The sequence below is a fragment of the Lathamus discolor genome, chromosome 2 (genome assembly GCF_037157495.1).
Source record: "Lathamus discolor isolate bLatDis1 chromosome 2, bLatDis1.hap1, whole genome shotgun sequence".
In the NCBI taxonomy this organism is placed as follows: Eukaryota; Metazoa; Chordata; class Aves; order Psittaciformes; family Psittacidae; genus Lathamus; species Lathamus discolor.
The window spans coordinates 34,627,968-34,643,834 of record NC_088885.1 but is presented as its reverse complement, the minus strand read 5'-3'; the positions used below and the strand labels follow the sequence as shown (position 1 = coordinate 34,643,834).

At 47.0% G+C, this 15,867-nt stretch overlaps 3 protein-coding genes across 6 annotated transcripts in view; 2 read left to right on the top strand and 1 right to left on the bottom strand.

The window, feature by feature from the left end:
* Nucleotides 1–220: 220 nt before the first annotated feature.
* Nucleotides 221–6,054, bottom strand: TFPI2 (tissue factor pathway inhibitor 2). Of its 3 annotated transcripts, none has more exons than XM_065666363.1 (5): nt 5,888–6,054; nt 5,606–5,785; nt 5,026–5,205; nt 3,615–3,788; nt 221–1,272 (listed from the first exon to the last, which is right to left on the bottom strand). In XM_065666363.1, exons 1-5 carry the CDS (start codon nt 5,967–5,969, stop codon nt 1,169–1,171), a joined length of 720 nt encoding a protein of 239 aa, XP_065522435.1. In that variant the 5' UTR covers nt 5,970–6,054; the 3' UTR covers nt 221–1,168. The 3 variants fall into 3 exon arrangements, with proteins under 3 accessions (XP_065522435.1, XP_065522436.1, XP_065522437.1); XM_065666364.1 differs by having other exon boundaries at nt 221–1,269; XM_065666365.1 differs by having other exon boundaries at nt 5,026–5,202.
* Nucleotides 6,055–9,365: 3,311 nt separating this feature from the next.
* Nucleotides 9,366–13,259, top strand: LOC136007894 (guanine nucleotide-binding protein G(I)/G(S)/G(O) subunit gamma-11). 2 transcript variants are annotated; one of them, XM_065666362.1, is made up of 3 exons: nt 9,366–9,559; nt 9,699–9,802; nt 12,800–13,259. In XM_065666362.1, exons 2-3 carry the CDS (start codon nt 9,707–9,709, stop codon nt 12,923–12,925), a joined length of 222 nt encoding a protein of 73 aa, XP_065522434.1. In that variant the 5' UTR covers nt 9,366–9,559; nt 9,699–9,706; the 3' UTR covers nt 12,926–13,259. The 2 variants fall into 2 exon arrangements, with proteins under 2 accessions (XP_065522434.1, XP_065522433.1); XM_065666361.1 differs by lacking the exon at nt 9,366–9,559 and having other exon boundaries at nt 9,567–9,802.
* Nucleotides 13,260–13,339: 80 nt separating this feature from the next.
* LOC136009021 (probable acyl-CoA dehydrogenase 6) overlaps nt 13,340–15,867 on the top strand; it is a gene marked incomplete at its 5' end in the record, with an annotated part of 83,529 nt that continues 81,001 nt past the window's right edge. Inside the window, 1 exon segment of the mRNA XM_065669112.1 lies at nt 13,340–13,537. Coding sequence (XP_065525184.1) covers nt 13,340–13,537 — 198 coding nt within the window.

The following is a 15,867-nucleotide window of genomic DNA, read 5'->3' as shown; positions in this document are numbered from 1 at the left end:
GACAGCAGCTCCCTCAGGAGAGCCAGCTGAGGCATAAAAACTGCAGGGGATGAATGACATCAATGCAATTTACTTGCTTTCTTCACATAAAGACCTATGCATAAGGAAATGATTTAAGAGACAACTAAACTTTGCTAGAGTCATAATTAGTAAATAATAGGTTCCATTACACATATTGGTGTACACAACTAATTCAGGATAATGACACAACAAGCTCTCCTTTTTTTTCCCCAAAAACATTTTATTAACGTTACTTACGAATTTGCATTTAGAAAACATCATAGGTGAATTTAATTGAAATTCAGACATGGCTCAAATACAAAGCATAAAAGAAGGTGCAATAGCATCAACATAAGTATAATTTAAGACAAGAAATACAACAATGCCTCAAAAGAGGGGTTACACAAGATTTGCAGAAGCTTCTGGTTTTCTGCTTTAACAGCCACTGCATAAACACAAACATGATCCTCAGCAGATACAATCAGCACAGCTCTGTTAAAAACAAAAATATGCAGATTTCTGCCATATGAGGACCTAGAGTGTAACTTGGCAGAAATTTTAAATGTCATGAAAAAGTAATGGTAACACTTTCATTTTAGTACTCAGGTAGTTTACTCACTGCCTTTGTCAAGTGTGTTTTCTTAACACCTTGACTATGAATGTAACCGTAAAGGACAGCCTACTTTAATAATAGAGCTGAAGTACATAAAATGGCAGGGCAATAAGCCTCCGAGTACACTTTTGAAAGGTTTTTTTTTTTCTTTAGTAACCAGAGAATGCCATAAAAGAAAAATAAAAAAAATCCATGGTAGAGATTTCTCTCTGTACCCTCCCCAGTTATACTAAGGGACAATTGATTTGTCAACTCTTATTTGTAAAAACTGAAATATTCTCCCAAAGCAGTAGTAACATTCCACCATAAAAACATGGACATCTAAACACCTGGCTTTGCCAAAGTATTACTGCAAAGACAACGGAGTGGAAGAACCAAACTTCGGTTCATTCTTCTTCTATTAAATGCAGTTCCTTATAAAGTGTAATTTGGAAATAAAAAGCAGTTCTGAAAGACAGAACTATGTCAGTGTATAAAAATGTGTGGAAACTATCTTACAAAAGAAGAAAGTGGAATCAAAAGAAGGTGTTTCAAACATCCAAGTGCACATCAGCTTTAAGACTTAGGGTTGTATGTCTGAGGTTTTTTAATCAGTTTTCTCATCATTTTCCTGCGGAATACATTCATTGGTTTGTTGATTCCTGGTTTCTGAGTCCCTGCTAAGAAAGTAAAGGAAGCAGTTAGGAAAACAGTATAATAAAACTGTTACTACTCTTTATTGTTTGGTTATTTGGGGGGTTGGAGGGTGTTACATCATGCTGTTGAAGCAGTTGATCCAATCACAAATGTAGCAAAAATTGCAAAATGTGTTCTGGGCACCCTATTCTCACACACTGTAAGGTTTCAAGTGTGTCAACCTTTGGCACTTTGGGACTTTGCTGCTCTTTTCCTCAGCAAGCATCCAAGTCTTTTCCAGCTGTTTTTGAAGTGACAGCAGTATGGAAGTAAACACAGTGCTACTCTGTGTGTGTGTGGTGCGGGGAAATGACTGTTACTGCATCTCTCAGAACAACAGTGGGTTTCAAACTAAAACATAACCAGTGCTTGTGGGAGACAAAAAGGTGAAATTATTGGGGTTTCTACAGAAAACTGGGTTTTACAGAGAAGCTGCAAAGACATTTGGGGTTAACTACAGAAATGTTTACAAGGGCTACATGAAATGTGTGAGTGTAGTTGAGAACACAAATACTTTGCAAATTTGACTGAAAATCTTTGTCTTTCTAATACCAATCTATCAGCATACAGAGCCTCTGCATCCCGTTCCGAAGCGTTTCACTGTCAACCAAACGTATTTTTCTTTTTCAAAATCAACTTTTTAAAAATTAAATCAATCAGAAATGTTTTCATTCCAAAAGCTATGGATCAATTTAAACAGCAGTTGTATATTTGCCCAGTGAAGGCCAACTGATTTCAACCTGAGACTACAAAAGGAACAGGAAAGATGCTGGGGAGGGAATTGTGGGAGAGGAAGAGAGGGAGTGGCTTAAGTTGCCTGAAAGATTTGCTTAATGCTGCAGTACACTCCCAAGCTGTAGAAAGGAATATGTATAGCACAACAATAATTAGCACCAATTATGCCCTTAACTATGGGCTTTGGTTATATCAAGCCTTACTGAATTGTGAAATCCACAAGTTGGTGAAAAAGCTCGTAAGAGATCATTTATGTTTGACTATCTGGTGTTCTAGTTGAGACAGGTATTGTTTCCTTCTGTTTTCCACAAAAGAGTGAGGAAGGAAGAACTCCCAGGTGGATCTGGCTGGGTATAGGCAGGGGCAGAGCACAAAGGCGAGATGCTGAAGAGGCAGTTTCCTTCCTCCTCTCTCTCTCTGCACACTTGGGCTGAAGCCTGGCCCTACCATTTTCCAGGTAGTAATAGGTGCAAATTAGATAATCACAAGCATCTCATATAGACTTAGCTATTAAAGACTTTCTTGTAATACTAGAATGGCAGAGACACACTCAGGCTTGTCACACTCAGAAATAGTACTGTCATGACTAACTGGCAAACAGTATTTTTACTCCTGAGCACTGTGCCCAGCATGCAATCCTTGCCACAGCCCTGGATGTACAGCCCAGAACTAAAGAATTAAATCCTGATTTAAGCCTTCCGACTACACACCTTAAATACTGAAGTACTTGGACCCTGTACATATCTTGGAGCTACTTTTTGGCTTTTTTTGTTTTCCAAAGGGCTGTACATGCTAGATAGCACCTTTTTTTTTTTTTTTTTTGTTCCTTTTTTTTTTCCCACCTGTTAGTATCAATTGTTTAAATGCTGTGCTGGCTTCTCTTCCTGAGTGCTCTGGGAATCAACGTATAATTATCCGTTTCTCTCTCTCATTGATTTACATGTCAAATGAATTAAACCAGACCATTAAAATTTGTGATAGCTGGTATGAGCATATGACTGCAGGTAAAAGCACAACTGCTTTGGCTTCCAAGCACAGCCAAATTTGAATAAAACAATTAAGAAAAATCAATTATCATTCACAACCCTTCCCCCCACAGCCACAGAAACAGTTCACTCAGCACAACTGATGAGACAGAAATCTTTAGCAATGGGAATGGGACATGGGAACAAGCAGCAGGAAATCAGGGGAAGGTGGTAACTGCTGAAAATGCAAAGGAAAATAAAAAGTTGATTTGACAACTCACTTCAATCCTACTTAAAAATATCTAAAAGAAAATGATACCTTAATCAGTGTTCATGCTGGTAGTGAACACTCTAAACAGTTTATTCCATGTAGGCTCTAGTCAACTAGTGTGCACTTCTCAACACTTTGTTTAAAAATGGTGTAATCATCTGACATCACATTGTTCTTGTCAGAAGGATTTAGTGTTGCATCTCAATTTTCCCTGCCTTTGAAAATATGGAGTCTAAAATGCAAAAAGCATACACTTGTAGCAAGCCAAGGTGAGTAAAAGAACACTGTGTCTCTTACTAGTATTTGGACTGCTCTATCTGTGTGTGACTGACAAAATGCAAACAAACAATCTTACCTTTTCTGCAGACATTGTAACAATCCGTCTCTGTAACGAAGTTATTGGCATTTCCACCACAGCCGGTGTACCTGAACTGCTTACATGATTTAGTCTTGGTGTCATAGTAATAGCGAGGCACAGAAGAAGAACACAGTCCTTCATCCTTTGGGCTATAGCATAGTGAGGGACCAGCTTGAAAAATAAAAATTAAAAAAAAGGAAAAATAAATTTCAGAAATGTAAGCTCTATGCCAGGCTTCTTTACATTAACCCTGCAATAAATTTTGTGGCTAAGCATTCTTCCCATTGAAGTGACATGACTGTCACCAGTGACTTCAGAGACTTTCTACATCTTGTTCCTGTGAGTTACAGAATTGAGAAAGCAATGAACAGACCCAGAAAATAGGATTACCATCACACAAGTGAAATATATCAGCTTTCCCCATTTGTGGCTCCATACATACAACAACTGAGATATTCACATAGTATCTAAAAATATATAACAATATATCATAATAATTCCAGTGGAATGACCTCTGTAGAGGAAAAAGGCATTATTTTCTTTATCCTTCCTATGATTTTGCCAGCAAATCCTGCCCACTTGCAGCAAAAAGTACAAACCCCATCATTTTCCTCTCAAAAATCGTATTTCATTTTGCCTCAGCAGAAGTTTACTTTCCTTGCTGCAGACTTCTTATCAATTTATTGAATGTACAATAGATAAAAAAAAAATCAGCATTCACCTAAGAGAATGATGACAAACTATCATCAGCCAAACATAACTGTCTCATCAAACACTAATAAAGCTTAGGCAGTGACAGTTTTTATGCATTTTGGTAGATCTTTCTTCTTCAGAGATCCTATCTCACACTGGCTATTAACCTGTTTATTTATGACAGCACAGCTATAGTCACTTGCCATAATTACCACCTCTCTTCTTTAAAGCTCATATGGAAAGACAGCGAAGAGTCATGCCAGGCAGAAAACTTCTATCATAAATTCAGCTGTCAAGCGCCAAAGGCCCAAGTCACTCAACACCATCTCTCAGACCTGAACTTTAGAAAGGCACTTTTGCTTTGTATTACAGCATCGCTGCCCTGAATATGACTGCCACAACACCTCACACATCTGCCTCAACAACACAGATCTCCAACCTTATTTCCCTTCAGATTACACATGTACAGCTCTCTAGAAGTCAAGAGGTCCGTTGGGTGCAGCTGTGGGCATATATAAGGTCACAGTAAACCAACACAGCTCAGTAACAGCTGAGACAAGTGACACAAAAATCTGCCAGCAAGATAAACATCTGCTTCACAGAAGTCTTTAAAAATACCACTGTATGGGTATCCAGAGGAAAACATCAAATAAAATATCATCTTCATGTCACTTTCAAACCATCTATTTTATTAAAAATTTGGAACAACCATTACTTTTCTCTGGCAGACAGTGGTCCACACAAGCCTGCAAATCTCTGAAGTTGTTGCCATTTCCATAACAGCCACCATAGATGAACTCCTCACACCTCATTGAGCTCAAGTTAAAGGCGTATCTTCTTAGATGACTCCTGCAAGGTCCTCCATCAGCCTCCATCCGGCATAATTTGGGTACTTCTGCAAGAAACATAATTTTACCCTCTGTAAAGCCTTTGTGCTCCCCATATTACAGAGCAAGGTGGTAGGGGAGACTACCCCATTACGCTGGCTGCAGGCAAGTCCCTGCTTGTCCCACTACCTGTTCTTTAATAAAGTCGGATAAGACTTAAGGGGGGAATCCAACGTGTTAATTAGCAGTTAGGTTTCTCTGCATCATGGAGAAGCAGCAACAAGCAGGAGGGAGTGATGGGGTGGGTGCAAAGCATCCCACCAGCAGAACACACACCGCCACCCCCCACCACCCTCCAGGGGTCACAGGGGCGCGCCTCCAGCCCCTGCCGCCTTGGGCACTTCAAGGAAACCCGGCGGGTCAGCCCCCGGGACCGGAGAGGGTTGCGGGGCCAGTCCCCGGACTCACTCTTGATGGTCCAGCAGCTCTTCTCGCAGTCGTCGAGAGTGAGGAAGTTGTTGGCATTGCCGTGGCAGCCCCCGTAGGTGAACTCCTGGCAGCTCTGCGTGTACCTGTCGTAGTACCAGCGCGGCACCAGGGCGCGGCAGGGCCCGTCATCGGGGGGCAGCAGGCAGGCGCGCTGCTTCTCTGCGGGAGACACCAGCGAAGGGGGCTGAAACCACCTCGGAGACGGAGGAGGCCCCGGCCCCGGTAGCCGCCCGCGGGGTCCCATCGAGCGCCCGCTCCTACCTGTGAGGGTGCGCGGGGCAAGGGCTGCGCAGGCCAGCGGCAGCAGCAGCGCGGGCAGTGAGAGGCGGCAGCCGGCGGCCATATCGCGGCGGTGGCGAGTGGGTGGCAGTGGGGTCCCAGGAGCGACGGTGCTGCCCAGCCCGACGGCAGCGCTTTATATGCGCCGAGGCGGCTTCCCCGGGCCGCCTCCCTCCTTGCGCATGTGGTGGGAGGGGAAGGTCTGATTCAGCGGGGCAGTAGCTCCCCGCTGACCCGGCCGTCACTGGGGCGCGGCAGGCTGCGCGCCTGCGTGAGCCCGAGCGTCGGGGTCGCGGGAAGCCCCAGCTCAGCCGCCGCCGTCGGGGGGCCCACGGTCGGGGGAGCAGCAGGGGCCGGGAGGAGGGGTCTCCGCTGCGGAGCTGCGGGTAGCTGGCCGGGGTCCACGGCTGTCCCGTCCCCGTCTGTGTCTTCCTGTCCCCCTCGACCCCCTCACATTACGGGATGATGCTCAAAGCGCATTTCCTGTTAATCACGGGGAAATCCGAGAAGGACCACTTAGCGAAAGTTCTCTCCCACCTCGCCGTCGCCCCCATGGTAGCCGCTCCCTGTTTGGAGGCTCCTGGCAACGGGCGGCTGGACCCTGAAATCCAACCTTGGGATCCTCCGGCAGATCCTGACTCAGCCGGGCCAAGCACAGGCAGTGCCGCTAGAGAAAGCACCAACAAACCCACGTCACTAATTTAGTACCGTTGTGTATAACGCCAATGAACTTGAGAAAACCGAGGCACCGTCAGTGGGTTTGGACTCCCGGGAAACCCAAGGGCTGAATGGTTGAAACCTCTGGCCAGTTCAAAGAGAGCTCGATTTCAGGAAATATCATGACTTGTCTTACTCTGTAGATTTTAACCCCAACAGGCAATCCAGTGTGATCTGGGAGAGTAGGGGGTAAGCAAAGAACCGCATACTTTCGCTCTCTAAACTATTAGAGACATTACATTAATTAGTGTTTACTCCAGATATACTACAGTAAGGGAGATAAGAGTGGCTGCAAATTAGGCGTGCACTCCATAGATAACAACAAGTTAATCTGATCTCCTATTGTTCTTCTCCGCTCCCTTTACAGCAACTGTGCCGGGCCCCAGTCCTTCAGGCAGGCTCTGCCCTCGATGGGATTGTGATACAGGGCCCTTGAAATCTATGGCCTGCAGGAAAGAAGCCACAATATGTACAGGTTAAAAGGAGAAGGAACTTCATAGCAACCTCATTGTTTCAGGAACTGACTTTCTGTCCATGGCTTCTCTGCTTTTCTTATATTGTGGAGGATTACAACCTAGTTTTCTGACATAATTTTGTTTTTCATAAAGACAAGAAGAGGAGTAAATTTAATCCCTACCGCATCTATGTGGCTTCTGAAAGGCTGCGAATATCTCTTCTCCCTCCTTCTTCAGCACTGTTCCTTTTTTAGAATCCCCAGTTGCCAAAGGATAAGTGGGTGCTTTAACGACCAAAAAAAAAAAAAAAAAAAGGTACACTTTGAGGCATCACCGAAGGACACATCTGCAATGTTTTAGAAACTTACAGCTACAACTGTTAGCAACAGGTGTCCTCATTTTTAGGGGTTTGTTCAGCTTATTAAGCACAGCAACTGTAATAAAGCATATGCCCCTCTGGTAGGAAAGAACACACAAACAACATACATTTTACATTTCCAGGAAAAAAAAAAAACCACAAAAAACCAAAAACAACAGTCAAAAGGCCATCCTTCTAATATTAGGAAACTCTCAAGTGATTTTAATATGACTAGAGTGGTGTCCTTTAGCTTTCATTGGATTTTGTTGGAATTGCAAAGAAAGTCATTGAAATGCCACTTTAAACAACAGCAGCAAAATGAATGCTGTCATGCAAATACCATTTTCCCTATTTCCCATTTCCTCTGTGCACATACACATCAAAGTTTGAGCTAAACCCACCTATCCGTCTGCGCTGCAACACAGTGCAGTATTTATTCAGCAGCTTCTTCGCTGGAACAGCAAAGTTCACCTAGATTAGGTGAATATGAGTAAAAATTGATAAATGTGAGTAAAAGAACCAGCACAGCAAGTGGTACAAAGTCCTTTACTCACTGCCATCAGTGGAGCTAGTCATGTCAGCAGACATCTCACCATTTCAGGGTCATCAATACCAAGCTGCAGCTGTCCCTCTCACCCTAACCACATTAACCATGTGCCAGAGCCCACCCTCAGCTCACTCTTGCATCCTACACCTGCCACCACCACCCCACACATTCGTTGCCTCCCCTCACCACAACGTTTATGCTCCCAACAGCCCTGGCTCCCTGGAGCACTTGGTCGGCTGGCTCCCTCCACCCCTTTCATCTGGCACCAGGACCAGCTGCTGGTGGGGTTTGGGGAGGCAGCTGCCAGTCTAGATGATGGGGGTGTAGAAGCTGCATACCAACAACTGGGAGAGGAGAGATAACAGCCAGAGGGAGGGGAAGATGAACTGATTTTAGTTAGCTGCCTAAATAAAACAAGTGCAAACCCCAAGAGCACTACAGGAGCAGCACTGGAGAAGAAAGATGTAAATCTTGCATACTGCTGACAGCTGCTTACATCCGGTGAGTGGTGAGAGCAGAAAGGAATCTCTGTAAGAGGAAAAGCCAGAGGTAGAAATAGGGAGGTGTGAGTGCCTATAGGAGTCTTTGAAGTGCCAGATAACAGGACTCATGCAGGCCCATTTTAATGGCCTGAGCTTTGTTCAGTTTAAAAGGTCATGAATTCTGCCTCCACTGGTATTGCAGGAGAGCAGCTGCTAGGATCAGAAGACACACAGGTGTCCACCCTGTTTCAAAAAATCATAGTGCCCTATTTGGGATCTAGAGCTCAAAAGTATATGTAACCACAGGAGAAGAATTTCCTAGCTCCTTCTTGCTGCTTTCTGAACCCATTGCTTCTCTTATGGGGAGTGCTCTATCCTCAACACCAGTCATAGCACCATGACTCGAGACACTTGTTGCAGGCCACACACAATAGCCCTCTCCGTAGAGCTGCAATTCTGTTTTGCAGACATAGCTACCAACAAAAGTTGCTGTCTGCCACTGACAGGCTGGCCACTCGCCCAAGACACTTGACCTGAGAGCAGTTCCTTGCCTTCTCTACCTTTTAATCCATTTCATTTATAGTTTTAATACACAAATATGCAGGAAAGTGCCCATGCAACCCACTTGCTGCTGTGTTAGCTGCTGGGAAGAGGAACACGGAGCCCAGGGATCCTGGTGTCAGAGGCAAACAAGAATCACTGCGAGGGCCAGGAGGAGCAGAAGGAGGTGGCAGGGAACCAAGACCTCACCCCTGGGCCAAACCACTAGTCTGACCTTTCTGCTTTTGCCCCACAGTGGTGGTGCAGCGGGAGGGGAGATGCCGGCACCGGAGGGTGCTCCTGCCGCCAGCTGCCCCTCGGGGGGCCGGGCGGCAGGGCCGAGCGCCCTGCCAGGGGCCTTGCCGGAGCGGCCAGACCCTCCCTGTGCAGGCAGGGCCCATGTCAACGCCCCGGCCGCCCGACAGCGGGGCCGGGGCCGGCGGCGGGCTCTAATCCGGTTAGGGGGGATTAGTGTGGCTGTTTAAAGGCCGGGAAAGGGGCGCCAAGCGCGTTGGGGAGGAAGCGGCAACCGCGGAGCAGCCCGGACGGCGCAGTGTGAGTGAGCCCGGGGGCGGGCCAGGGCGGCCGTCCCACCGCCCCGCCGTCCCGCGCCAGCCCGGGGGCTCCGGCCCCGGCGCCCTCGCTGCCCAGAGGTAACCCTGTATTCTCCCTCCCTCCCTCTGCGCTTTGCCAGTGTAGACGATGCCAGCCATCAACATTGAGGACCTGAGCGAGAAGGACAAACTGAAAATGGAAGTGGAGCAGCTCAGGAAAGAAGTGAAGCTGGAGAGGCAGCCGGTGAGTGGCCGCAGAGAAAGGCTGCCCGGCCGCCTGGGCGGACGGCAGAGCCGAGGCCGAAGCAGGGAGAAGCCCGTTACTCCCCTGGGAGGCTACAGGGGTTTATACGGCGCCCGGGGAGGGAAGAGAGAGCACGTCGGGCAGGCGGCGGGGCCGGAGTGTCCCGTCCCGCCGCGGCTGTCCCGGAGGAGGCAGGGGCAGAGGGACCTGGGCAGCCGCTTCGCAGGACAGCCCTGGGACGGGCGGGCTTTGCATCGACGCGTCCTGTCAGCCTCTTTGGGGCCAGGACCGGGAACGGTGCTGGCGACATACCACCGCTAGTGCCGTGCCGCAGCGCCAGTCCTTCATGGGCATGGCCGTGGAGCGAGGGGAAAGGGGCGCGCCGTCCCCGGGACAAGGCGCCCGAGAGGCCGACACAGGCCCGCCGGCTGCGGCTGCTCCCGTTGCATTTGGCACCTTTGGCGTCCCCTCCCTTGCAAGTCCCTGGAGCCCAGTGCCAGCACAAAGCAGCCTTCCCTGACGAGGGAGCAGAGCGTCAAGCTGTTTCCCTCCTCTGTAAAACGCGTTGGGACTTGGCAGTGCCAGGTGAGGGGGTGCCGTGCGGCGGGAAGTCTTCCTACGGCACCGCTCCTTGTCCCGTTACCGGACCCGTGCCTTGCCGTCAGGGTCCGCACCGCATCTGCCGAGCTGCGGGAGAAGCTATAGGGCTGCTGCCGCTCTCTCCCCTCTCAGGGCAGGCTGTGCGGTGCCCGGGCAGAAGGCAGTACCCAGGGAGTGCTGGTGCTGGGCCACCATCCATCCATCCATTCATTCATCCATACCGCCTCATCTGATAGAAACACTGGACTTTGAGTCATTCATACTGATTGTTCCTTTCCGCAGGTGAAATGGTGTCCAGTGAAAATTTTGTATTTTTGCACATTTTCTATAGATGAAAGACATGCACGACTGATCTTGCTCCATGATAAAACTAAGACTGATTTTCTTTAATACTCTTCTTCTTATTTCTTTCTTTTTTCTTTTTTTTTTTTTTTTTTTAATTCTGCATGCCAGTATGAGCAAACTACATCTGAACAAATGCTTCTAGTTAGGACTAAAAATACATTTATATGAGGGAATCGGTGGCATCGGTCACGCTAATAAAATTGCATGTGTAGGTATTTAGCCCATAAAATAAGAAACCCACATTCAGTTTTAGCTGTCAGGTATCAGTGACTATGTATGTTACAGTACAGTCTAAAGCTCCACCAGTACTGAGGGCTCCAGAACCAAGTACTGTAGATGCCTGTGTCATTCCCCAGAGAGCTCTCAAAAAACTGAAACAAACTCTGTAGGATGTACAGATTTTGATTTTAATAATAATAATTTTAAATTCTTGCTTTTGTTTTGGTTTTGTTTTTGAATAAACCAGAAGCCTGTTCACTTCAGGGAAATGGGTATTTTCACATCACCTGGAGTAAAGCACAGACAACATCTTCAATTTTAGTAGTTTATCACAGAGGAAGTCTCACTGTGAGAATGTAAGCTGTGTTGTGGTTGTCACAGTCCTGTTGTACCTGTATGGCTGATACAAGGACAGGGAAATGCAGAAGCCACACATTTAACAAAAGTTTTCTTCACCCTTTCTTATACCTTTATAGCACTATGAGGAAATGTTCTTTGAAATAATTTTTTTCTTATATGTGAAAAAGACCCCGATAGTGCTGACTGAAGTAAAACAAACCCTGGTCCTGCATGCACATTGGAGCACAACTTTACTATAGTATAAGGTGCCCCAGTTGGAATGAACAGGGTTTGCAAGGTACGCAAGAGCAAGGCACAAGTAACGGGATTTGTATGTCCAAATTCTTTGCTGTAAGGAAGCTAGAGGTAGTTAGACCTTATTTTATACATTGCTTAATTGGAAACTAACTCTGAATTCTTTCTGGTGGCTTAAAGCTTAATTTTGCACAGGCCACACTCTGTTGGTCTGTGATACAAGGTAAATTCATGGGTTCTCTTGTTACGATTTTACCTATGGCGTAAAATATAATTAACAAAGAAGGCCTTAAATTAGAAACACTAGTCATCTGGTGGTCTGGCCAGCAGCTGATTCCTGCTGCTGACTCTGCACTGCTGTGCCTCTGCAGGGATTACAAGTGGGAAGGGAGGAGGTGGGGACAGAGCCAGGAGCCTGTCCTCAGACATGTCATGCATTTGAGCACCTAAGGGCAGTTTCTGCTGGCAGAGAAGGGAAACTGAGAGGTGTCTGTGGACAAGGATCCTCTGGAGCTGGTGGGATTTGCTAGTGTGCACTCAGGCTCCACTGGCAGTGTTATTATATGTACAGCATGTGCTTCCTCCTGTCTCAGTGAACAAAACTAAACCCATTTGTTCTTCCCAGGCGGTTCTCTGTGGGCTTACCTACACCAGAGCTAGTCTTCTATGAATGTCAAGCAGAGTGTCATGCATGTTATGCTCTCTCATAACACAACAGGCTGTTTTATTAACCGTTGGTCAAAATAACCCCAGGTAACCTGTAAGTAAATTGTCTTTCCCAGCCAGGTCTTTACTCCCATTCATGACCTATGGTAGCTATTACAGAACTGCAAGGTAAGAATTTGTATTACCACTGAAAAAAAATAATTACTGAATGCTTTGTCTGGGAAAAACACTTGAAATCATCAAGACTTTGAAACTGAATTGAAAGTTATAGATCTTGAGCCCATTGACAGTAAGTCACGCTGATGCTGATGGAGGGTGTGATCTACATCTGAAAAACCTGTATTACTTTATTTTGAAACAAAAAATACCCAACATTTTAACTATGCAGCAAGTGCTGTTCTGAGTGGTATACACATTCGCAGTGGTACTCACATGTTCTGTGAACACTGGGCTGTGAAAAAGTGGAAAGAAGCTGAGTCTGCACATGCTTAGCCCTGGCTTTGTGCTCAGACCTTTTGTATCTGGTTGGGATGTGCACCGTAACGCAGCTGCTTCTCTGTTCTTTCCCTCGAGGTGTCCAAGTGCTCCGAAGAGATCAAGAACTACATCGAGGAGCGCTCGGGCGAGGACCCGCTCGTAAAGGGGGTTCCCGAGGACAAGAACCCCTTCAAGGAGAAGGGAGGTTGTGTCATCGCTTAGGAAACCCAACCCGGCTCCTGTCACCAGAGCAGACACTTGTACCCGTAGGGAGTCACTAGCGTGTCCCCACTGCCGCCGGTCCGTGTTGAACGGGCACAGGGGCGGATTTCTAATTTTTTTAAAACTCTTTTCCTCACAGAAATAAAGCACCTTTCCCCCGAAAGCAGCCGAGCCCCGTCGCCCGCTTGGCAGGGTCGGCTGCCCCGGACCCCAGCCTGGCCGCTGCGCCTCGCCCGGCGGGGCCGGCTCCTCTGGTGTCGCGGCGCCGCTTTCGCCACCCATTTATCGGTCGCTTCATGGCTGTTTGTTGTCATTAAAGAAAACCTGTCGGTAACCTGAGAGCGTGCCGTGGCTTGCAGGGGGAGAGAGGAGCTGGAGGCGGGACTGGACGGGGCGGTGCAGGGCCGCCGTTAAAGCTCGCCGGGCCGGGCTGCGGCCCTCTCCCCGCGGAGCGGAGGTGACTTCGCGGGTGCTGGCGACCATGGCGCTGCCGGGCAGCGGGCGCCGGGCGCACCTGACCTCGGCGCTGCGCGGCAGCAGCTTGGGGCGGCGGGACGAGGGTGCGGCAGTGACAGGCCGCAGCACCACGACTTGCGGGCGGCCCTTAGGAAGGTACCGGAGCGGGGGGAGGCGGCGGGCAGGCCCGGGAGCGCCCCTGGACACCCAGCGAGCAGCCGGGCGCGGCTCGGGGTGCGCTCAAAGAAGCAAAATTTCCCCCTGCTAGTGCCGTGAACAAACCGTGTGCTCCCCGCGTGTGACAGGAGGGTAGCAGAACACTTCCCCGCTGCACGCTGCCACGGGTGGGCCCCGTCCCGCGGGTGTGAGCACCGTGTGCCGTCCTTGCCAACTGCAAGGCGAAGGGCTGTTTGTGGCTGCAGAGAACGCGAAAAGGCAGAACAGGGGCCATTTGTCACTGCACCCTTGCCAGAAGGGGAGTAACGGCAGGGTCCAGTAAAACCGAGCCATAAATCAAGAGGAAAGGAGGCACTTTGGTAAGGTACCATGTGCATTGAATGCCAAGTGATGACCTGCAAGGAACGGTGGTGATGGTGAACTCTGTATGCTCCCAGCAGTGAGGTCAATGTCACCTGTAGAAGATGGTAGTATAACTAAGCACACCTGTCAGCTGGAGAATTGATTGGGAGGTAGAAAGCGCTGCTGTGGCCCGTGCTGTGGTGCTGCATCTGCTTTTAAATTATGAGCTGATGAGAAGTGTTGGAGTTCAGTATTTACTACAAGGAGTAAAATGTTAACTGCAGCAGTTGGAACTTTGCTTCCAATTGGAGCAAGCAGGATGTGGCTTTAGTGATAGGTGTTACAGAATGCAAGGCCTTGGCCCTGATTTACTGATGGGTAAGTTTATAAGTTCTAGTTGGGGGTGCAGGGCTCTGCTGCAGCTTTTTGAAACCAATATGCACTGAGTTCACAGGTATCCTCTGTGACTGTTTCTGAGTTATGTGAATGTTGGTTTTTTTTTTTTCCCCTAGGAATTAACTTTCATACATTCCAGTGTTGAAACAAGATAGCATAAAGGCCATTTATTTGGTCAAGTTTTCTATCCCTAAAATAAAACATGTTATCATTGAGCTTTAGCAGTTTTAGGCTCATCTTCTGTATTATAGAAAAGAAACCTGCGCACCAAGGAAAAAGATTGTGACCACTGTGTTTCCTAAGAAATCAGTTTCATTAGTTTAGTTTCTTGTGCCCTTCTGCAAAGCAGAAATAGGCTGCCAGAGAAAGAATCAGTATGAGAAGTTCAGAAGGAATCCTTTCTCTCACCTGGATTAATAGTGCAGGATTTTGTGGCTAATACCACACAGTCAAATTTGTGCTGATCTCATCTGGAGCAAGCCTTTGCTCTTGTGTGCCTGTGGAGTCATCTGCCTGATGAGCTTGTTCCCGGGCACGCTGTTCCCTGTTACCTGCCCAGGCACTACAGCTGCATTAGTGAATAATCAATGGCGTTTTGAAATGCAGAGGACGAGGCTAGACTTTATGAAGGCAGTAATCCAGATCTGGAAGATTTTAAAAGTCCTGCTTTGTCACAGATAGGTTAAGGCACGTGTTGTTTTGTATCTCAGGTGTTTGCAACTGTGTGTTTACTGAGGGATCAGATGTAAAGAGGTGGGGGGAAGCGGCTGTATTAGTATCTGTTGGTGTGCTGTGTGACACAATGCTTTTCTTTACAAATACAAATATTTCTCCCCTTGGTTTTATTCCCCCTGTGCCTCTTAAAGTGTAGCTAACAGTATGCCCTACCTTTCTGGGTTTAATGCAGATAATTGCACTGTGGGCTAAAAAGGAATATGATGCTACATTTACCACACAAATCCCTGTGATGAATATATTGTAGAAGATATTACAGCAAGCAACATAAGCCCAGTTTTATTATTGTCCTTTATTTTGCAAAATGTTTGTATATCACTTATGTTACATTTTATCTGATCATATAGGAAAAAAAAAAAACCCCACCAGTTTATGTCAAATCCAGCCTGATGTTGTTCACCCCAAAGCTTCTAGCAGTCAATTTTTGCTTAAGTTAAGCCTATCCACAGTGTCTTTAGGATAAACTGGAAAGTCTTCAGGAGGGAATGACCACTCCAGATCTGTAACACATTTTAAGTGTACCTGTTATGTAATTTGAGACATTCTTTCCACTAGCTAAATTCAGATGCAGCTACCAGAGAAATCGGAGAAATGAGCAGGGCAATTCCATGAGTAAGAACTGTTATTTGCCTCCATTAGTTGTATTTTTTAGTCTATTAAATTAATGTATTTTAAATGATCTGTAATTTTCCAATTGTTCTGAGCAGGATGAGGAAGAGACTCTTATAATTCCAGGGGGCTGTTTTTAGCAAGGGTATTGAAATAACCCTGTGAGTAGTTTCCTTTACAACTTTATAGGTCACCACCCTTCCTCTTGGAAATCGAAAACGTAACTT

Bases quoted from the DNA above. Each gene is read 5' to 3' on its own strand.
- TFPI2 (XM_065666363.1), bottom strand. From the start codon at position 5,969: ATGGCCGCCGGCTGCCGCCTCTCACTGCCCGCGCTGCTGCTGCCGCTG. The intron at 5,206-5,605 runs GTGAGTCCGGGG...TGTTTCTTGCAG, and splicing joins GAGCTGCTGGACCATCAAGA to AAGTACCCAAATTATGCCGG. The intron at 1,273-3,614 runs GTAAGATTGTTT...TTACTTTCTTAG, and splicing joins TTACAATGTCTGCAGAAAAG to CAGGGACTCAGAAACCAGGA.
- LOC136007894 (XM_065666362.1), top strand. From the start codon at position 9,707: ATGCCAGCCATCAACATTGAGGACCTGAGCGAGAAGGACAAACTGAAA. The intron at 9,803-12,799 runs GTGAGTGGCCGC...CTTTCCCTCGAG, and splicing joins TGAAGCTGGAGAGGCAGCCG to GTGTCCAAGTGCTCCGAAGA.